Source organism: Colossoma macropomum, unplaced genomic scaffold (assembly GCF_904425465.1).
Source record: "Colossoma macropomum unplaced genomic scaffold, Colossoma_macropomum, whole genome shotgun sequence".
NCBI lineage: Eukaryota > Metazoa > Chordata > Actinopteri > Characiformes > Serrasalmidae > Colossoma > Colossoma macropomum.
In genome coordinates this window covers 13,433,038-13,457,194 of record NW_023494810.1, presented here as the reverse complement: position 1 = coordinate 13,457,194, position 24,157 = coordinate 13,433,038, and the positions used below count along the sequence as shown (strand labels likewise).

The 24,157-nt window shown below is 38.1% G+C and overlaps 1 protein-coding gene across 1 annotated transcript; it reads right to left on the bottom strand.

Moving 5' to 3' along the window:
- Positions 1-128: 128 nt before the first annotated feature.
- si:ch73-267c23.10 (serine incorporator 1) lies at positions 129-17,732 on the bottom strand. Its single transcript, XM_036559768.1, has 10 exons — positions 17,512-17,732; positions 14,086-14,247; positions 13,413-13,606; positions 12,703-12,782; positions 11,153-11,290; positions 9,607-9,776; positions 5,189-5,279; positions 4,861-5,056; positions 4,203-4,433; positions 129-1,981 (listed from the first exon to the last, which is right to left on the bottom strand). Exons 1-10 carry the CDS (start codon positions 17,548-17,550, stop codon positions 1,843-1,845), a joined length of 1,440 nt encoding a protein of 479 aa, XP_036415661.1. The 5' UTR covers positions 17,551-17,732; the 3' UTR covers positions 129-1,842.
- Positions 17,733-24,157: the final 6,425 nt, after the last annotated feature.

The window sequence follows — 24,157 nt, the reverse complement described above, 5'->3', positions numbered from 1 at the left end:
GGTCAATGCTTTTCTATGGTGATTATACAAGCTGTGTGAACACCTGTGGGTGCAGCTTAAAGAAGCTGAATTCACTTCTTAGAAGATGTTACATGTTATTAATCAACAAATGATGATTGAATAATGTATTTGAGGTGCCTTTCGGTTTTTCTACCTTTATTCGAAGTACATTTGTGTGAGACTGAAAAGTAAAACGTACATTCAAAAATAAAAGTAAATATCTTTGGCAGCAATTGTAAAAATGCAATTGAACGATATTCTCTCATAAACGTTAATAGAATAAACCACATTCACAACTTACAAGGCTTTGGTCGGGACATTATCCACACATGACAACTGCAACTTAATTAAATCCAAAATATGCATATTCTGCTTGCTACACACGTTACTGTGAGCATGCGAGAAAGAAAAAATGAAATCACAAAACAGAAAAGAGTCATGGTTTGCATGGTTGCACATCTAACCCAATAGTACAGTGATGAAAATGGTACAAATTCTAATTTTACAAAATGACTTGTGGTATCACATAGTTTTCTGGTAAGGTATGCGTAATAAAATATAAAATGACATAAAATGTATTTGTTCATCCATTTGTTTGGTCCTTACTTACATGTAACAGACAAATCAAACACCTGCAAACATCCAGTCTAGTTTGTATGAAATTACCTGCGATTAATCTTATATGTAATTATCAAAATATATGGAATGTTAAAAAGTGGTAGATAAGTGCTGCAAATCACAGGAGATACTTCATATTAGTATCATTCTGTGCTTATTTTGTGCTTTTTTTGCATTAATATTTTAGTGCAAATCAGAATGCTAGATGCATGATAGTGTCCAGAGATGGCACTGTTTTGTATATAAATGATGCAGCGCTGTGTGCTTAAGTGCTAAAAATGCACAACTGCACAGTATTAGTGCTACAAAACTGTATTCAGTACAAATATACTAAATATACTAAGTAATTCGTTTTATTACTAGTAAAGGCAGCACTGACATTTTACATTTCTACAGTCAGTTCAACACTCCTAAAAATAAAGGTGTTCTTTGGGATTTTTGGTGTTCGAAATGCTTTTTGGAACAAAGCCACAGAAGAACCAGTTTTAAAACTTCCGATGGATGGTTCTTTAACCTCTTTCTGCAGTGCCCCCTAGTGGCCATTCTGCCAGTGGAACAGAAATCAGTTCAGATATTTTTGATTAATATAATCAAATAAAATGTTTGTTCTCCGTAACTCTGTTATCAGATGAACTAGGACTCTGCTGTCTCTCTGTGCATGAACTGTGACTCTGTTGAGCTGCTAGCGAGCAATGAGGAGTAAGAACCCCCTGCTGTGATAAACAATTCACACCTCTCCACAAAGATGGCCATGCTGAGATAAAACAGACAACTGCAACTTTCTTCATATCAAACAGTTCTGTAAACACAATAAAAAACACTTATAAATATTGACCTGCTCGCTCACCAAGGAGCTCATATCCAGTTTGTAGATCCATTGAAATATATTCCATTAGGCATTAGACAACTGAGGGACCTCCAAAGCAGGCAGGACATTCTGTAGCTACTGTGAAAAACGGTTAAGGAACCATTTTGGTAAATGATCTGTTTGAATGTGAGGATCCTTTTTAAGGTTTAAAGAACCTCCAAATAATGTAAAGGTTTGCTATCAAATGAAGGGTTATACTAGAACTGTGCATCCCAGCCAGGAACCATTCTGGAACCTTTATTTTTAAGAGTGTGTAATTTCATATCTACAGTGTAAAGACAAAAAATGTGAGATGTAATCATCTTTCCATTGTAAAGGCTCCACAGATGAATGCTGAAAGGTTAAAGAGAGCACGTCTACGTAAAGTCTCTGTTTGGGAGTATCACTGGTGCGATCAGTGTCCAGATGTATATGGTGAGACAGACCCAACTGGATGAGATTTTTACCCAAACTGCTGGCCACTTGCTTCCTATGTCACTATAGTCAGCATCAGGACTGTATGGAAAGAACACAGTGATGAGACCAACACAGTTTTTTCACAATAAGAAAATAACAATAAATTAGCGCCGTCACTATTGATTATATGAGCAATCGAGTAATCAAAATTGATCAAATTACAAACCTCAATTTCAAAAAAGTTGGGACAGTATGTGAAAGCAGTTCAAAGACAAGATATTTAATGTTTGACCTTACCAACTTTACATGGGCAGCATTTTCCTGAGTCTGACACCATTTTGAAGCAGTTAAAAACACAAGCACTACTCACTGCTGCTCGTCTCACTCTGACTGGACTCACGTGATGCTCGTTGTCATGGTAACATCTACACTGAGCGGTTCTCCATACATGTGTGTAATTTTGAATCGGATTACTTGTAGTGTGCATTTAACAGAGATTTACATCAGATTGCTGCATGTTGTGTAGAGTGAGCATAAACACCTCAGTCTTAATCTATAATCGGAATGTATTAAATCGGATTGGCAAAAATCTTTACATGTAAACACAGCTAATGTTACCAGCATAAAGTTCTAAAAACAGCTGTTATGGGGTACAGGGGGTGGGAGAGGGCAGTATTAGTGGGTAGCTGTGAAAGCACTATTAATATTGAAAGATGTATATACATTTTGAAGCAACACATGACGCCTTTTTCAGGGACATCCTGCTTATTTCAACAGGACAACGGCCAAAAAACATTCTGTGCAATATAACAGCATGGCTGCGCCATCAGAGACTGGGTGCTAGACTGACCTGCCTGTCTTCTATTAATAATGTGTGGTGCATATAGAAGTGCAAAATACAGTGAAATACAACGAAAGCCCAGAATGGCAGAACTGATTACTTGTTTTTCATAAGAACACCAAAAAACTCCTTTCAAAACTGGATCAGTTTGTGTTTTCCATCCACAACAGGTTACCAGCAGGTATCATATGTGGAATTAACATTTATTTACAAAAAACACTGAATAAGGTAAGACATTAAATGTTGTGTTTTTACACTGTTTTCAATTTAATACATGTCATTCAGAATTTACCGACTGCTGCCCAGGATGGAAAAATTAATTCTTTAATAATCGATTGTTCATGTGAATTAACTGACTAATAATTAACTAATCAGCTTCAGTGTGGCTTGTAAACCACAAAGAGCTGTAACAGTAAATAGTTTGAGGTCCTGATTACTAAGAGATAATTAAAACCACAACAAAAAAGTAGCACTTTGTTTAAGCCTAACATTTTCAGTTACCGTAAGAAATAAACAAAAGCTAAAAAAGTGATACAATAATAAATACGTAGATTAACGTTTGAGCTCTTCAGGCTGCAGCATCATTTAACCAGTTCAACATTTTCACTAGACAAGCTCTGCGTGAACAGACATCCAGACTTGCCTATGCTGTATGTGACGACTTTATTCTTTAGCTGTAATTGTTCTTTTTCTTTCGCTATCTACTCACACAGGTACGACACTGTAAGTGAACTGCTGCCCTCTTCAGTGTAAGTCGTTAACTCACTCAGTGTTATGCGGTGCTTTGAACATGCCAACGAACAAGTGACAAAGCAAATATCTGTCAATGATCCTTATTGTCAACACTATTGATTACGTCAAATTGTTCAAACTTAGTTATTACACATATTACATTTTTATCTAGAAATTCATACAGATGTAGTAAAAGATTTACAGTGATATTTAACACTGGATTTCATCAAAGTCCTTATAGGAAAGCCTGTTCACTCGGCAGTCATCTTTCCAATGCTGCTGGGCAGTTACTTCCAGCCACACGAGACAAGACTCCTTTCTTTGAACCGGGAGAGACTAAAATACTCGACACTGAATTACCATTTAAAAACATATTTGAGCCGGTAAAATCTGACAAAAATCTCATAAATAGTTTGTAGCGTTTGGATCAATAACGCACAAAAAAGTGATTTTTTTTTCGGCTTGTTCTGGCTGCACATCTCTAAAGCGAGGTGTACTTTCCCTGCTAGCGCCACAACATCGCCGAGCCTTCTCTGCTAGCGGCATAACCAGCAAGCTGATTGGCTCTTTTAATTGAAGGATGGGACTTTTTCTGCAAACAGACGTTGAGCATTATAAGCGTTCCCATTCGTATTTCAACCATTCACCATCTTCTCACTAATAACATCTCTGATGTCATCTTTAACATAGCACACTTGATATACCTGAGTATCACTGAGATCTCAACAGAAATGAAGTATCACTAACCTGTACCAGTTTGTGAGCGTCATCATGATGTACAGTGAAGCAAGGAAGAGCATGAAGTGAAAGAAAGAGTAGTTGTACTGTACACACTCCTTCTCATTGTCTACGACACGCTTTGGGCCAGAGCCATCCTCCACCTCGCCGGAGCCTCCTGGGGAACTGTCCTCGATGATGACCTTATCTTTAGAGACCAGTATCAGCTTATTTACCTGACTGGTGCTGGATGAGCGTATACTGCCAGAGAGAACGGAAACAAGCCATTTGTCAACTGACCATTTGTAAAATCTGAGAAACTCCCGCCTCCCTTAGTTAATGCTGCTACATCCTTCAATCTTTCAGTTCACCGGCTGAACAATTAATCGTTTTCACATCAAAATCATAATCTTATACAATTTATATAATAATTGTAGTATTATATAATGTTTATTGAACCACTATGAAGCACTTTGAGCTGCATTATTTGTATAAAAGGTCCCATATAAATAAAGCTTATATGTGTGTATATATATATATTTTCACTAATTGCTTCTGTAGGGGTCTGTAGTCAAGCTCTACTACTTAACTTACTAAACTACTTATAAAATAGTTCTAGTTTTAACTTACTAAACTACTAATAAAATAGTGCTAGTTTTCCTTTAAGATAACCTGGTCTGCACCGTACCTTGAGTACAAAATGCAGAGGACAAATATGCCCAGTCCAACAATGCTCTGGGCGTCCCACCACTGCAAGTAAGGGGATGAGGGCTCAGGTTCCTCTGCTTCAATGATGATCACGGACGTCTGGTTCTCCACTGGGGCGAGTGTGGGCTCAGTGATCTGCTGGAAGATGCTCAGAAGGCTGGGGTTGCACGTGCGGTCTGCGTGGGATTTGGGCCAAGCAGTTGAAGCAAAACAAAATCAAAGCAGGTCATTCACAGCAACACAGAGAGGATATGAATGAAGGATTTTTATACCTCAGTTTAGCTTTGTGACAGTGTGCGCTGTAATACCTGGCTCATTTGTCATGGCTGACCAGGTCAGATACATGGTGTACAAAGTAATGACAGAAGACTGGAGAAGCCCAGATCTGGGGTGAGAGTCCTGCAAATCAAAAATATAACATGCAGTAACTGTAATACAGAAACGTAAATCAGAAATGAAGTAATAACTGAGACATTCCACCAACATAGTGCTTTTTTTAGTCACCATACCATTTTCAATAAACACATGCACAGAATATTGGTTTAAATGTTTAATTGTTTAATGTTCAAATAAGCCCACCAGACAAAAAATTAGTCATCTGTGACTGAAACGTACCTAATAGCATGTAAAACTAATAACTAATAACACCTGCAATTCAATTTGTCATGGACTGGACAAGTTTCTGGATGTAGGCGACATCAATGTTCAGCCACTCTTGCATGAAAGAATTAAGCAGTTCGGCCATATTTCATGGATGCCTTCCCTGGCGTCATATCTGGGGATTTTGCAGGCCAGTCCAGATGTGCGAATGCTCCTGAATGTTCATTCATGTCAATCATTCACATCTGCAGCCCTGTGAAAGCTAGAATTGTCACCTTGGAATACAAGGGTAGGAATGTTTTGTTCCTTGGTAAAATGATGAGCAAAAGGCAAAACCTGGTTGTCCAGCAGCTCAATGAAGGCACTGTGGTTCAAATTTACTGTCACCTCAACCAAAGGACCCATTTCGACATAATTAAAACACCCCCAGAAAATCAAAAGCTCCTCCAGCTTGAACCCCACCTTGCACGCAGTCCTCCTTGAAGGCAGAAACAAGATTCATCTGACCAGATAACACGTTTCCAGTCATTCAGTCCAATTTTGGTGTCCCTTCGCCCACTGTAACCGGGCGACTTCATGAGCAGAAGTTAGCAAAGGCCTCTTGCGTGCCACTCTGCTCTTCTCAATCTATGAATCCCATCGCACACCGCACAGGTATTTATAGCCCTTGTGCCATGCCATCTGCAGGTGCCTGGCACCTTAAACACACAAGGTCACTAATTCCTTTGTCCAGGGAGCTTAATTGTCTCTTTTTTGTATAGTTTGACTGATATGTCTGTCCTTTACTCCACTACTTTCTGCAAGAAACTGTGAAGTAAAAGCTAGATTTTTCATAATACATGAAAGAATATGACGTACTTTCACATATAAATCAAACCAATCATAACGCAACTTTTACCAAATCCCTCCCATAAAAACTAAAGGACCAGTCGTAGCTTAGCAACTATAACTAGGCAGAGACAGCTGTCAGAATTAAAGAAACGTGTGGTGTATTTTCAAATCATATAGCTGATATCCCAGGAGTGCAGATGAGGAGAAAAATTCTATCCCTTTACTAAACTGAATGAAAACCCTGACTATTAAGACTCATCTTAAAATAGTGAGTGTCCCATATCATATGATGCTTAAACCAAACAACATTTTTTTCTTTTATAAGAAATAGGCAAAATCCCTCTGTCACCACTGTTGCTACTGTCAAAGCTGCACTGAAGAGAAAATAAGACAAAAGTTTTAATTTAGTTAATTTGGTTATGTTTAATTTCGTGCTCTAGCTAAAGCTGGAAAGGCTGAGTAATATATAGAATCAGAATTCTAGGTGGCTGTTTCTTGCTCAGTGGATGAGACAGAGAGCATACATTTGATGCTGCAACCTATTAGTTTGTCTTGTAAATTATTGTTTTCCACCATTATTTCTTTTGGTGAGGTTTTATGTACCATGAAAATCATACTTCATTTTTATGTGACCATTTTCTAACATCTCTTTATCCCTTAGAATTAAACAAGCTGGTTTGTTACTATGCCTTTAAGACTGATATATGTAAATGAGCTCTGTTCTGATTGGCTGCCCTGTACTCTGCGATATTTACATAGCAGTCCAGCATGAAATGCTCCTTATAACTACAGTGTGAATAGGTGGGGCTAAACTGCTGTCAGTTGAATATTCGAATATGTATAAATGTGTTGGATTATGTGACATCACAAAAACAATAAATTCAGAGCAGTTTGAAAAATGTTTTTCCATGTTATAGGCCCTTTAATAGTCTTGGACACGTACATCAGGATTTCTAAGTAAGTGGGCCACAACCAAAACACCCTGTTGTGGTCCTCGGGCCTATACTTTCATGACCTGAATCAGTCACCAGTGACTGAAGGTGATTCAGAAAAAATCAGTGAAAAACTGATTTTATAATAAAATAAAAAATGTACTTTATATTAACACATGACCTACAACAACGCAGCTTCGACTATTTTTTCCTTACCTGATGTTTCACTCGTCCACTTGCAACTGGTATAAAAAATGTGTTGCAGAAATATTCAGGGTAATTTGTCACCATTCCGCCTGACTTATGGTGTAAAACAAGTATCACGTCAGTCTAACATGTTTATGTCTCAGACATCAGACCAGCACTTCATGTAATAGCTTTCTGTGAGGGAGCTTTAAAAGTGCCATAGAATGAAAACTCTGTTCACACTGGCATAGCTGAATAAAGAGAGTTCAGTACAGGGAACTGACACACTGTAAACCTCAAACACTGCTGTCTTCTACTTCAAACACAAATCTTGCATTTGTTAAAGAGGAAATGTAGCGTTCCAGGCTGTGAAGGGATGTCGGCACTTTTCGTTCCTTTCACAAGGAACCCAACTGTCAGCAGGCATGGCTGATGTTCAGCTTTATATAATGCTGAATGCTTCCCATTCACCAGCTTCTCTATCTAATGTTCCATTCCACCTTAAATGCTACATCTTGTACAGGTGCCAGAATGTAACTGCGGCACCATTTAAGGTGTAACAGAAAATATGCAAAAGAAGCTGGCGAATAGGATACAAGCTTCAGCTCCCACATCTTTAACACGATCCTGACAGGTTTAATTCAAAGTTGTTAGTTTGCTCTGCACATTTCATTCCAGACAATATCAAGCTTAGACAATATCAAGCAGCTTCGCTCAGCGTTTAACCCTGAGGAAACAAAGGGGCAGTTCAACCTTTATTAGCATCATAACCCCAACAGCAGCCTGTAAGCAACCATGCTGTGAGATTTTAGTCACTTTCTGATGATTGAAGCAGATCGTCTTAAATTGAAAGCCTCATAGTGAGTTAATTTACTTTGTGTTGTTCTTGAGATCGAAAGCAAGTGGCTAGTGTAGGTAACATTAGCTACTAGCAAGCTTCAAGTAACTAGCATAGCTCACTAAACAGTATAACACACACACAGACACACACATTTTCTAAGCCGCTTGTCCTTCTGGGTCGCAGGGTAAACTGTATAATGACTTAGCTTATTTACATGGAGGTTCATTTCAATTTCTTCCCTGTGTCTATTTCAACATGTTGCTTCTGTGTGAGCCGTTGCGGAGCCTCACTGTAAACCAGCCAATCAGAGCAGAGCTCATCAGATTATTCATGGGCCGCAAAAAAAGGGAAAACAGCTCATTTCATTCTAGGGCCTAATCATGAGGCTGTAAATGGGTGAGTAAACCACAGCTGAACATTTTTTGCCCTGACCAAATCACATACTTTCTATGCAGATGTCAGACAATAATTAGAAATACTGAATGAATGCATTCTATGACAGCTTTAAGAGGAGGAGGTCTGGTTCCTATCACCACCACTGTGAACAATTCTGACTCTAGAACGCAGCATTTCACAGAAAACTACTTTTAGAAAGAAAAGATGGTCATTAAAATATCTCACAGTGCTTTTACTTTTGATATTTGCGTACATTTAAAAGCAAGTACTTTTGTACTTTAACTATGACAATATAAACAGAGCCTTTACACTTATGCATGGGGAACGTTTTACTAAGAATAACTCTTTCTCACAGTCCTGGATCTGTGTACTGTGTACATCCACTACTGATAATAAGCCCAAAACATACTTCACGTAAGGACGCGAACGCAGATGCTTCAAGCTATGCAGACAGTGTTTTGTACGTAGTTGCATTCAAAAATGTGTCACGAAGCATTTCATTTAATTTCAAGCCGCATTCTGAGTGTTACAGCAAGGGGCGCTATGATGACAGCCAAGTCTGTCCAAGCAGTCTTGTACCACCAGCGTGCTTTCTGAACTGCCATAGCAGACGAGCAGTTGAATCTCATGCAAAGACAGCTTACATAAACATAAAAAATACGACACATTATCACTTTTCCATTGCTACAGAAGAGGGAAAGCAGCTCACTCTCCTCTACTGTCCACCTTTAGCTTTTGAGGCTGTTGGAAATACAGCAGATCCCTCTCTGATTTGTCTTCTATCGCCACCTTCAGTAGTGAGTGTTTTAACTGCCCCAGTAACATAAGAATGCACAGTGAGATTGTACACAACGTTTGCTGTGCGCTACAATAATCGCTGTCATTTACGTTTGCATACTTGCGTCTAGTATGTTTCTGACCTAAGAGATCATAAACCCACCTGTACTTTGTCCAGTATGGAGATCACAGAAGCTCCAATGCACAGTAACATGTTGAAGCTGATGAAGAACTTGTTGAGCGCACACTCTTCCGGCTGAGTGTAGAAGAGGTACATGAGGATGATGGCAGTGAGGGACAGAGCGTAGTTTAGTCCCATTACACAGAACAAGGCTACAAAGAGAGGCAGTAAGCTGATTACTCAGCAGTCCTTGATAAAACTTTAACCAAACTCTGCTACATAACACTGACATAACCATGTCATAATGTGTCATTAACGTGTGTTAGCACATGTTATATACTGTCATATGCTGTCGTGACAAATTTAGTTTAGTTATATAACAGTGTCATGTTATCACTAGCAGTAATTGTTATGGCAAATGCCATAATGTTTGATGTCATGACAGGTTGTCACATGCTAATTTTTGCAGTGTACTCTCATTAGCTGTGATGACAACAAATATTATGTCACATATTATGAACATAATCTGTTACCAGCTATAGGACGTCTGTGGCACACTTAAGTGTGTGTTATGTTGCGAGGTTCGAGTAACATGTTCCCGAGTCCTTCGGCTGAACTTTTTCATGAAATCATTATAATCTTTATGCGTGTCTTCTGTAAGCCTTTCAACAGTTTTTAGTACAGAAAACTGTACTTAAACTGAGGAGCAGGAGCCCTTCAGCACCCATAATAAGGTAAAAGGGGCGTTCTCTGCTCCTTTGCCTCATTTGCATATGCATTTATAAGGGTTTCTCTCTTAAAGCACAGAATACTGGGAGGAGATGATTATCCTGAAGCTCCTACTCAGATGCTGTTTAACACCTCAGATTTTCAAACACACTCAACACCGAATTCAAGTTAAGCTCATCACAGCCAAAAATGAGTGTTCAAAACAGAGACAAACTGATCAGTAATTTTCTTGAAATTCTGAGCTATTATGTTGCATTAATTTTCTTACATAGAGTTACAGTTGTGAGATAATATATCATTATTTTGACCTAATGAGTCACAGTTTGAATCTGAAACAGATAAAAAGTCTTTTTCTCATATATAGCAGAAATGGGCTTTTAACCAGCGTGTGACTCAAAAACTGAATGAATGGTTACAGTGTGTTGCTCATTTATTAACCACAAAGTGTCAGTCGACAGTCGGTAGTTAGTGCCTCTCTTGCTAAATCTGCCTTTTAAGCGGAAGTATTAAATAATAGCAATAATGTCAACAAATAAATTAATAGCTACATTCAATTATAAAGGTGCCTCCTGAACAACCTTTTCATGTTTTGTTCTCTAAAGAACCACTTAAATTAATTTGTGAGCCTGAATAACCTCTTTAAATTTTACAGTTTAGAACTTTAACATAAAGGTTCTACAGCAAATAAAGTTTATTTTCCTAGAACCGTGTGCCCAAATTAAGAACCATTCACCTATTTCTTTAGTTAGTAATATACATTACTGTACCATTATCTCACATTACTGTATTCGGGTAAATAAAGTAGGCTCTAAACAGGGTGTTCAATTGTTCATTCTGATAAAAAAGTAAGTGACCTTACCACAGGACCACGCCTTCGAGTTCCCACTTTCCATCTTATCCACCCACGACTCGTTCCATGAGTGTGCGAAGTCCACAAGAAGAACCAGCTGGATTAGAATGAAGACAAAAGCTCCAGAAGTCCCAACAATAAACCAAGCTGTCCAGAAAAATGAAATGAAGATGTCATCAAAAGCAGGAAATTACAATTTTATTGACAAATCATTTACTTTAAGCATTTTCTGGGATCGACAGGACAGTAACTTAGTTGTGGGTTATATGGTAAAAATGTAATATCACAACACGGAAGGACGGTTGCATATATGATCTATTAGTAACTGAGCAATTTATGAATCATTTGAATGATTATATACATTAATAAATGATGCACTGCCTCTCAAAGATCTCAAAATATGTCAGTGAAACAATATTTTTCAATATGTACATAAATGTGTGTATCTATCAGGAATCACTGCAGATTCTCTGAGTAGGTCATTTTTTTATTATTTTCAGTGTTTTATTTAGTAATCAATTTTTTAAAAGATATTTTTTATTTAAATCACGTAACTGTCACAGCCCTAATCTCAATACTTTAAAATTTAGAACACATATTTTCTCATTCTATGTTTGTTCTCCTTTTTATTTAAACTGACTTTTTTATTTAAATATATTGTACGAAAGATGCTGTTAGGACTGAACAATTTGGGGAAAATATCCAATTTTCCAACACAATTTAAGTTATTTTCTGTAAATTGTGCACTTGGTCTGTTTTTGGCCACTTTTTCTGGTTTAAGGCTTCAATCCAGAACGTAGTGCACCTGACTGCCAGTTAGTTGTAGTTGTGATGTCACAGCACAAGAGTGTTTGGATGCTTCTGACTGGTCTAACTCATTTACAGTCAGTTCATAAGCTCCATGATGCATCATTCATAACGTAGGCTATAATTAACATTAAAAATTAGACTCTTAAACTTTAATAGCTCCTGTCTTTATATGAATAAAGCTAAAAAATCAACATCTGACATCCATTCAAACAAGGCCAATTATGTCTTTTTGGACTCCTGGCATAGTTGAGAATCAAATTTGCAGTTTTCCGACAACAAAACCAGATAATATTCTAAACTACGTATTATAAACACACAGTTGATCAGTGTTCTGTAAGCACTCCAAAGAGCTTACTGTGGTTTAATTTACCACAATAACAATAACATGATGTCATGTCATCCAGCCTGTTTCTTCAAGCCTTGCCTTTTCCTCTTTAAGTTATCAGTGTTTTAGTCCTGCTTTTAGAATGTGGCAGTCAATTAGAACAGAGGCAATTTACATGTATTAGTCTTAAAGGCACAAAAAACTATGTAAACAGTGATTGAAAAAAAATAATTGTGGCTGCATTGTTTGTGGATTTCTGTACCAAAAACAGCCATAGTTTAATTTTACATGATCACAGTTTACACTGCTTCTGTTACTGTGCAAATATTGCAATCTCCCAACTAAACATGAGTTTCAGTAGAAAAAGAACAAAACAGGCACAATATGGGCCCTTTGAATAAACTTGTAGGCTTCACTCTCTTACTTCGGGTAAAAGGCCCCTCCGGTATGTAAAAGGCACCGACTGTGACTCCAATAATAAATGCGATTTTGAAGAACCAGAAGCTGAAACAGAGGAGAAAGCACAACAGTATGAATGCGGAATGAGGGGCCGAGGGATGAGCAGGTCAGATGAGCCCCACAGCGTTTCTGCTCAATGAAGCACAGTTATACAGAACTATTCAGCAGCATGACCATCGTCTGACTCAACAAAAATATGAACTACGGTTCCTTCAGCACTGAGCACTGAATACACTACCATCCAAAACATGTGTCAAAGAATGTTGTTTGTTTATATGAAACAATAACTCATACATTAAACATACAAAAAAGTTATTTCATGTTTCAAGTATTTTGCGAACAACAAAAAGTAATATACTGTGATATAAGATGTATAAGATAACATGTAGTGTGTAAGCACTGTTTCAAAACCTGCCTCTGACTGCCCAGTCCACACCACACACACACATATATATATATTACACTGGACGACATAAATTGCTGATACACAACAGTGTGAAACGACTGTGTGTTTCTTGAAGCCAGTAAAAGATCAGTGTTTCCTCCTGCTGCACTTTTCCTATTTAATAAATTACAAGCTAAAGTTAAAATATCTGCACACGTGTTCATGTTCACTATCAATCATTCAGATTAAAACCCAAATGCTTGTTCAGTATCTGAGGGAATGTTATTTACCCATTGTGGAGAGCAGCTCGAGGGTCTCTGCTGTTCCTCACGTTGATCATGATCAGGGAGAAGGCCAAGAAGCACATGCTCATGCCAAAGCAGACTCTGTATACAGCTTTGTAGCCCACAAATGTCTCACACTGAACATGAGCTTCGACGCCTGGGATACTGGACCCAGCTCCACCCTCACAGAACCCGGGGATCTAAAGGTGTGGGTCAGTGATTCACAGCACAATCAAAAACTTTCAAGTTTGTGTTCTCACTCTTACAGATAACCAAAGCAGATGTAATTGCTCACTGAAGCAAGCTTAAGCTTCAGATTCCAGATCTTTAATTATGATTTGAAGTTGATGAAAAGTTTTTGTTGTCCATACTGTCTTTTTTGCTTTTTTTTCCATATTTTTGTGATTTCTCTATATTGAAACACAGTTAAAAGACATCAGTGCAGATTGTAATTCTAATTAATAGCTATGTAATTAATTGTGTAATTCCATTTACACAATTACTTTGGAATAGTACAGCTAATAATATAAATGACAGTAATAAAGCTGAACTTCTAAGAGTTAACAGTGCTGCATGCATGTCTTCTATCTGATTTGTTACAGAAGTGTAATGTAATTTTGGAAATGGATCATAGAAGTAAGATACACAGCATAAGAATGAAGAGAGGCAGCTGCTTTACCCTTTTAAGTTGTTGCTCAACGCCAGGCGACAGCATGATGCAGGCAATGATGGTGCCGATCAGCAGGATGAAGGCGTAAATGACGCGTGTCACGATGGAGTTCTTGCTGTGTGGGCAGCATCTGCAGGCAAGGCATGTTGCACTGCAGCACAAGCACTGAGCCTTCAAGAAACAGATGATTAAATGTCAGCCTTAAGTATCCTCTGTGTCCAAAAGTATCCAGACACCCCTTTTAGTTAGTAAACTTACTAACAATTTAGTTGTGCACAAACAGCTGGTATAATCTCCATAGAAAAGCACTGACCAGTTCATACACATGAGCCTAAGGTATAAACATCCAATGCCAAGAGTGAACTAGAGGGGTATATAGCCCCCCAGCATTGGACTCTGGAGCAGTGGAGCTCTGTTCTCTGGAGTGATGGAGCTCCATCCAGTATCTTTGGGATGAGTTGGAGTGATCCAGAACTGACCATCCTACATCAGTACCTGACCTCACTAATGCTCTTGTGGCTGAATGCCATCAAATCTTCACAGCAAAGAAATATATATAAAATAACATATATATATATATATGCACCAAAGGAGGTGCAGGGTACCAAAGATGCAGTTTGCCCTTTTTAATGATTTAGATATGATAAAGACAACTAGACCTTTTTGATGGGTCAAATTTTATTGGGTCCAAAAAAGTGGTAAATCTTTGATTTAATGATGGGCAAATCAGGTTATGACACATCAAAAGAAAGAGAGGGGATTACCTCATCTGTACATTGTACCCGCATTCAGGTTCAGAGCCTAATGCCCAGGCTGAATGCACTTCGCCTGTTATAAATATTGAAGCCTTTTTTCTCTTTCAAACTAAACCCAGCATCTGAAGATCTGAAATAGAATAGTTATCAGGTGCAGATAAATTGTTAGAGTGTGCAATTAAATCAGCGCTGTGTCTTTGGTGACAGGGTCCGCTTGAGGCATGACAAAATGAAGCTACAGGACACATAAATCACTTCACACTTTAATACTAACTCACCCAGGCATATCTAAAAATACGTGTGAATCAAATGTGTGCCAAAAAAGCTGAAACATCAAATAATTCTGCTGAGCAGGAAACAGGAGCCTACGCCCAAGTCTGCAGTTAGAATGTCTTTCAACAGTTTCAGTTCTCTGTAAAGTGAAAATGAAAGCTAATCAACAGTCACATCCAACAAAAACGCTAAAACACAGGACTGTGTATTAAAGGAGAATTCCACTGATTTTTTTCAAGGTTTCTGCCTCTTTAAATGGTTAAGATGTTAACAGAGTCTTTCAGAGTGGTTTGATATAAAATGCTTCACAGTTGTGGTGATAGGAACCAGACGTCCACCTCTAAAAGCTCCCTCACAGAGAGTCATTACATGAAATGGTTATAAATGCACTGCATGATGTCTGAGACATAGTCTCACAACAATTTTGAGACTCCTTCGGCCAAAAAGCCATTGATGGTGATGCATTTTCTTTCAGATTTTACACTACTTTACCATCATCAACTTTCCATGTAAAACTCAACAGACACATGTAGGTGGTTTTATATAGTAAATAAATGTTTATATTTGTGTTGTAGTCATGGCGACCCCTGGTTCCTATCACCACCACTGTAAAGAAATCTGAACCACTTCACACCAAACCACTCTGAATCACTCTGGTTACACTCTGGGAACGAATTAATCCAGAAATTTATAAAAATCAGCAAAACTGCCCTTTGACATTGACTCTTGTTAAAAATAATACTCTGTATCCACTGAATTCAATGTGAAGGGGCCTTTTGAGACAGGAACTCCAAATTTCTCTACTATTCCCAATAACCAGGTCTCACTTAATCAACATTTATCCTGCATAATTCCGTTGTTGAGATATAAACACAGTCAATCATAGTGGTTTGATTTAAAATGCTTTGTTCTGAGGAAACTTATTGACTTTGATTTCTTTACAGTGGTGGTGCTAGGAACTAGGGGTCACCATGTCTACAACACAAATTTAGACATTTTATTTACTATCCAAAACCACCAGTAAACCTAAAATAATAGCAAATCGGAGACTATTCTGATATGTACCTCTCCACCATGAATGGAATTTAAAAAATAAGTTTTAGGCTAAAATCTTCTCAAAACTATCAGAAAAAAATGTCTCAGACATAGTGGCTTCAAGACAAGAACATCACGGTTTGTAAACAATTTAGTACCATCATTAGGCAGAAAGAAGCCAGACGGAGTCAGGTATGTTCATAGAGATACATAGAGCTGTCCAAAAAGACAGCCAAAAGTTTGTGGTCTCCAGTGTTTCTTCTGAAATGAAAGGTATTAATAGTGAGTTTGTGCTGCAGTAACAGCCTCTACTCTTCTGGGAAGGCTTTACACTAGATGTTGAAACATTGCTGTAAGGATTTAATTGAGCATTAGAGAGGTCGGGTGCTTATGTTGGATGGTCAGTTCTGGATCACTCCAGCTCATCCCAAAGGTGTTGGATGAAGCTCCATCACTCTTTATACCCCTCTAGCCCATACTTGGCATTGGGCATGATGACCTTTGGCTCTTGAGAGTATCCCATTCCATTGGTCAGTGCTTTTCTATGGAGATTATACAGCACCTGCAGCACATATAGTGGTAACTACTGTCTCTAAGCATGAAAAACAGATTTTGAAAGTAAGATAAGAAGGTCTACTCTGCCTCCACCTCCCTCAAAAACTCCCTCATTCCGTTAGAAGTTCCCCAAGGACGACCATAACAATTGCTTCAGACAGAACTTAGCCTGACATTTAGCCAAAACATGCCTCAGGCTGCACGCTGAGATTAGCTGGTGGCTTTACAGAGCGCCACCTCCAGCCCAGTGTCCTGTCCTAGGGAACAATACGCCATTAATCCGGTTAGGGAACCAGCGTAACGGGCCTCCACGCGTTAGGCTAAATCTCGCTTTAATCGCTGTTTTGCGTGGGGGCAGCGGTACTGCAGTGTAATAACCGTAAAGTAATGCCGTATTAACGTGCACGCGCGCTCACACAAACAAATAAACAAACACAAACAAACAAAAGATGGTGGCAACTAAAGGTTAAATGTAGCTGAGTTGGCGTCTTATTCGAATTGTCCGTTCCACCTTCAATGGAAAAGAATGTAACTGCTGCACCATTTAAGGTGGAACGGAACATTTCCAGTGCAACAAGTACATATTCTTGCTATACGAGGCTGTAAGATGTATATAATGATAAATAATACTTAATATCTATAAGATTTCGCCACCCATATTCCTGTAGTACTTTCTTATAGTACTTTATAATACTTGTGTACTGTCCTGTAATACATTCAGTAATAAATCCATATCTTATTTTAACGGTCTAAAAGGGAAGAAATGTCGAGAGAACGTGTAAAAGCATGTTACTGATCAATGAAAACATTCACCTACCCACTGAGCCACCGCACAGGTCCCTAAGGCAGCTCCCATAGTCCAGTTTTAAAACCAGACCGGGTCCCAGTCCAGTCCTGAACTGCACAACTGCGCTCAGATTTTTTTCTAAGCGACTTCAGAACGTCTCCTTTTACCTGCGAGCACTTAACTGTGCTCTGGTGTTGGTAAAGCTGTGTGTACCTGTCCTTCTCACTCCTCTACACTTTGCTCTCTGCTACGCTGCGTCACAGGTTGTGTCGTCGCGCTCTGGGAGGCGCCTGCAGGGTGAGGATTGGCGGGATTTGTCGGAATAACGGTGGAAATATGACTGTTCTTACAGAATACGCCTCTATTCCGCATGGAACGCGCCCTGCCTGTAATACACTGGTGCGACAGTAGGTGGCGGGGTGTTAATGGTAATGTGTGATGCTACCCAGACGAGAACTTCTCTCGTCTCTCTCTCTCTCTCTGTCTCTCTCTCTCTCTCTCGCTCATATATATATATATATATATATATCTATATATATATGTATATATATATATATATATGAGCGATATATATGTTAATGTATAGATAAATAGATGTTTATGTTTATGTATTTTATAAATATATGTTTATGTATAGATAAATAGACAGACAGATAGATAGACACAAATATACTGTATTTTTATAGCTGGCCTATGGGAGCTCATTGGGTTCGTGAATGTTTGCATTGATCAATAACATGCACTTCTGTATTGCCCGTTTGTGCCTTTTACTCTTTTTATCATAATAATAATAATAATAATAATCATCATCATCATCATCACCATCATCATCATCATTTATAGCATATATATGCATATATACATATTCATATTCTATTATAATATATAGAGTGTTGTTAATGTTCTTATTTATTTGAGGCAGCATTACAGATTACTATAAGAAAGTAATACAGAAATATATTACAGGCATCAAGTATTATTAATCACTATGTAAATCTTACAGCCTCTTACAGCAATAACATTAACTTGTTGCACTGAATCCCAAAACTCTCACAGAGCTGCAAAGCTGGAGTTAACTTCTTCACATTTTCCATCCCACCCTAAACGGTGCAACAGTTCTATATACCTATAAAAATACATATATACAGTACTGTGCAAAAGTCTTAGGTACTGGGCACCTACTTATTGTTTAACAACTTATCTTGGCAAAGTGTGTTTTTTGTGTGTAAAAAAACACCACATGTTTTACCATAAATATGAACAAACGAAAGTGTGGGAAAATGTATATTTTTTTCCTGAGAAGTAGTCGATATCTTGGGAGCTAATTTGAAAAACAAAGATTTACTTCAGATTTGTCCTTCAGACATCACCAGCAGCACCTGATTTCACGTAATGAAGTACTAATTAGATAATCCAGGTACTGGATATTAATAACTAAAAATAATACTGTGATTCCTTGAGAAGACTTTTGGAAAGGGAAAATAAACACACTGACCAGTGGAAAACCATTGCTAAAGATACATTCGGACACTGCCTTTCATGAATTAAAAGGTTATATATTAATATTTCCTGCTTATGGTTTGTAGTTCCAAATTGCTTTTGTGTAACGCTGCACTGCATCAAGAAACAGGCTGATGACAAAACGGTTTCATACTCTAAAACTGCTGTTACGCGCCAAAACTACATTACAGGAAACATGAGAGCTTTCCAGCATCGTTTCAACGTCATGCAAATGTGTGTTTTTTGTCTTTTGTAGCTTCTGTTGCAAGACTGGACAAGCTTAGCAGAGCGCTGGCAGAGCGCTGAAGTGGAAAAGTGTCCTGTGGTCCGATGAAGCAACATTTGAGATTCTTTTTGGAAATCATGGACACTGCGTCCTACAGGCTAAAGACCACCCAGCTTGTTATCAGTACACAGTTCAAAAGACAGTATTCATGATGGTATAGGGGTGCATTAGTGCGCATGGCATGGGTGACGTGCACATCTGTGAAGGCGCCATTAATGCTGAATGATATATACATGTTTTGGCAACATGCTGCTGTCCAGACGACGTCTTTTTCAGGGAAAGCCTTGCTTATTTCAGCAAGACAATGACAAACCACATTCTGCATGTATTACAACAGCATTGCTCCATATTAAAAGAGTCTGGGCGCTAAACTGACCTGCCTGTAGTCCAGACCTGTCGCCACTGAATACATTTGGCGCATTATGAAATGAAAAATACGACAAAGGAGACCCTGAACTGTTAAACAGTTGAAATCCTATATCAAACAAGAATGGGAAAACAATTAACTTTAAAACTACAGCAGTGTCTCCTCAGTTCCCAAACGCTTGCAGAGTGTTGTTAAAAGAAGAGGTGATGAAACACAGTGGTAAACATGCCCCCATCCCAACTTTTTTGGAATGTGTTGTTAGTATCAAATTCAAAATGGGCATATATTTTTCAAAAACAATAAAATTTCAACATTTGATATGTTGTCTTTGTAGTATTTTCCTTTAAAAACATGTTTTACATGATTTGCATATCATTGCATCCTATTTTTATTTACATTCTGCACAGCATCCCAACTTTTTTGGAAATGGGGTTGTACATAAATATGTAAACTCGGTTTTCTTCCATCTAAATGTAATGATTTTTTGATGATGTCACAGTGTACCAGTGGGCGGGACAAAATAATATTAAGCAATAACACCAACAGTACTGTAGCACCCTGGCCTCTAGACACTCGTGAGGATCATGTAAGGTGCACACCATCTGGAAAAAGGACTTAAATGTCGTTAATGTCATTGTTCATCAGTTAAAGGTATGTAATATTTGTCTATGTCGGGGAGTCACCGTGAGGGTCAAGTGTGTGGCTAGTAGTGACCTCCCCCATAGGGTGAGTGCTCTGTGTGTGCCTTTCTGCTCTGGCATTTAATAAAGAGTACAGTGTGTACAGGTTGAACCAAAGGAAGCTGAATATGTCAAATCGTTTGTCTATTTTTGTTTATCTGACACAACAGCTGCTTTAGATTTTTCAGCAGCTGTTGCATCACTGAACTGAAGCTGCAGATGTTCGGAGTTAGAATTGGTGTTGCACGGATACCGATATAACACTTACATCCAGCACTTAAATCCACTGCAATATGAGTCTTAACTGTTGAATCTCTATTTTAATGTCGTTATTGTAAACTATAAAGACCAAACAGCAAAATGTGTGGTGGTACAAATGAAAAGAAAAAAACTTGATGTTTGCGGTAATGATTAAAAATAGTCCTTTAAAATACTGAAAAGAAAACTTTTAACTTAAAACTTGTGGTTGCGGTGATGAAAACTTAAAATGGGAAAATATTGCTAAAAATACAAAAACAATGAAATCATTCAGATTTATGTTTACGTTTTAGTCATATAAATTTTTCATAGTTTTGATTCAACATCAGCTTTTCAAACTGCCAGACCAAAGCCTCTGTTTTGGGGTGGGTTTTCGTGAGGTCAGCAGGTCCTTTTGATACTAGCAGTCACAGTTTCCTCATTGCTGTGGGGATGGATTCCCAGGGGCTGTATAACATATTTACTTAATGCGTGCTGGGTATTGTAGAACATGGATGGACGAAAACACAAGAAGGACACAAAATTTAGAATCCTGTCAAACTGATGAGGCTGAGAGATGAAATGCTGCACTGCATAGCATAACCAATAACACACCAAAGGCTAGTTTTAGGCCAGAATGCCCCTTTAATAGTTGCTTTCTCATGGGTTGTTGGGTTGAAATGCAACAGGAAGGCTGCAAACAAGGATTTGGCAAATGAATTTCTCTAAAAACACTGCAAGTAAGCAAGTATAATAAATGTCTTAATTAAAATGAGTGAATTTTGACCTCTTCCTCTGTGAAGTCACAAGGTCACCACTAAAATAGTACTATCACAGCCTGTAGGCCAGAGATCCAGCCCTGGAGGCCAGACTCCTTGCTAGAAAAACTAGCATAGACCAGCATGGCTGGTCACAAGCAAAACCAGGATATGTTGTGTTTTGGATGCTGGTATGCTGGTCAGCCAGCATGGCCACCCTGGGGTGACCAGCTAAACCAGCACCAGACCAGTACTAAACCAGCATAGGCCAGCATGAAGTGCTTGCTGGTCTGTGCTGTATTTTTTTCAGCGGGGTTGTGCAACAATCTCAGTTTAGTTGTGAAGCCATTAGAGAATAGTATCTCTTATGTGAAGTAAATTAAGTTTATTGTGACAACTCAAAGATTACAGTGAATATGAGGAAGGAACTGCTACTGATTAGAGTTGTATTCTTGGTCAACCCCTTTAAAACCCCAGCCTTACTACATCCTCAGGCTTATTTTTCAGTAACTACATGAACTACAATGAAAACTATGTTATTTATAGGTTGCAGGAGTGGGAAACCCTGACCATTTAAAGGGTTCATACATGCATACGCAAACATTAGGCCTTTTCTCATTGCATTTAAACTGTAAAAGCTCTACATAGTGATCTGAGACTAGTTATGATTACAATGTGGGAAATAATGTAACAATAATACTAGATAAACAACGATGCTTGTAATGTAATCATACGTCATTGAAATTTAGGTTATATTGAATTACTGTTGTTACTGTTGTCACATTGGTTGTGTACATACAGCAAACATGAATCACTGCTTTAGTCAGACAGTACTGTGTGAAAGTATTAGGTCATCACTAAGTGCCTGTGTTTAATCCTAGATTGAAGGCTGAGGCTCTTTTTTGGCATTTAAGTGTGGCAATGCACAATACACATTGTACCTTTAATTTGCACAGTTAACTCTTAAAATCTCAAGCTTATTACATACTAAGGCTTATTATTCAGGAACTATAGGGACTTCAGTGCCAACTGGTTGAGCTATTCTTAGGTTACAGAAGTGTGTGATAAAACTTTGGGCCTGCCGAGGGGCTTTGGCTATTTAAGGGGTTAGAGAGCTATATCTTATTTTTATTCTATTTATTAGCTAGTTGTATAGCAGTTAGTATGTATTTATTTGTAATTTGATTTTTTTTTTTTGTACCTCATGTGTGTTTTGTAACATGCGTTATGTGTGTTGGGTGATTTATGTAAACAGCTGCAGCAACACTGCAATTTCTCTTTGGGGATCAATAAAGTAATCAATCAGTCCATCCGTCCGTCCAGGTTGATCACAGGTCTAGCCGATCAAATGGGGACAGAGTATTTTGATAGGCTGCATTTTGTAAAGTAGTTATATTTTTTTTTTCTGTGAGTGCTATCATTGTAAATTGGCTAATTAAAATCATTACGCTCTCTGCATCGTTTCTGAATGATGATTCTAAGCTCTGCCTTATTTTCTCTCCAATCACTGCTTAGCACTCATTGCTGCCTTCAGCTTGTTTTCTGCACACCAGTGTTTGAAGCTCTGGCTGTGGTTCAAAGATGTACCTGGGGGATGTGTAAAAGTTCATGTCCCCAGTAAAGCTGGGTATCTCATTTTCTACCCATTCCCAAAGCCAAAACACATTTTAAAAAGCATTATCATCAGTTGCAACACATAAATGATCTTCAAGCATTTTCATGCCCACTGTGGCAGTATGCTTTAGCCTCGGATGATTACATTTAGGTTTTTAAATTTGCTGTGTTGTTTTTCCTCATCTGTGTACAACCCCATTTCCAAAAAAGTGGGACACTGTGCAGAATGTAAATAAAAATAGGATGCAATGATGTGCAAATCATTTAAACCCTATATTTAATTGAAAATAGTACAAAGACAACACATCAAATGTTGAAAAATATGCCCATTTTGAATTTGATGCCAAAAACTCATTCAAAAAAGTTGGGATGGGGGCATGTTTACCACTGTGTTTCATCATCTCTTCTTTTAACTACACTCTGTAAGTGTTTGGGAACTGAGGAGAACAACTGCTGTAGTTTTAAAGGGGAATGTTTTCCCATTCTTGCTCAGTGGTGGACAAAGTACACAAACTATGTACTTGAGTTAAAGTAGAGATACCCAAGGTAAAATATTAGTCCAGTAAAAGTAGAAGTCATCCCTTTAGACCTCCACTCGAGTAAAAGTATAAAAGTATTTTCCCTCAAATGTACTTAAGTATCGAAAGTAAAAGTATTAAAGATCAATTATGGCTCTAATGTCCAATTACCATTTTTGTAACAAGACTCTTGCTTTATCAACTCATTTTAGGTGAAAATACTCTAGTGTCACTCTTGGTAAGTCGAAAGCAATATGTTATATCTGTTCACTAATTCTTTGATGTGTGATTGTCAGTCAGTGTTTGCATTGACCTAAGGATAGTGTGGATATGGTAGGTATGTCCAACAGGTCAAAACAAGTTCAAAACAAAGTGCGCGCTGTACCCTGGTGTGCTTGCTTTGTGCTTCTTTCGTTTTGACGTGTTACATTTTTATGCGCACAAAAGCCAAAACGAACAATAGATTTCGCATAATGTAGTGGAGTGAAAGTAAAAAGTCGCCAAAAATAGAAATACTTCAGTAAAGTACAGATACACAAAAAAACTACTTAAGTACAGTAACGAATTACATTTACTTTGTTACTGTCCACCACTGTTCAGTTCATTTCAGCTGCTCAACAGTTCGGGGGCTCATTTGTCGTATTTTTCATTTCAGAATGCACCAAATGTTTTCAGCGGTGACTGGTCTGGACTGCAGGCAGGTCAGTTTAGCACAC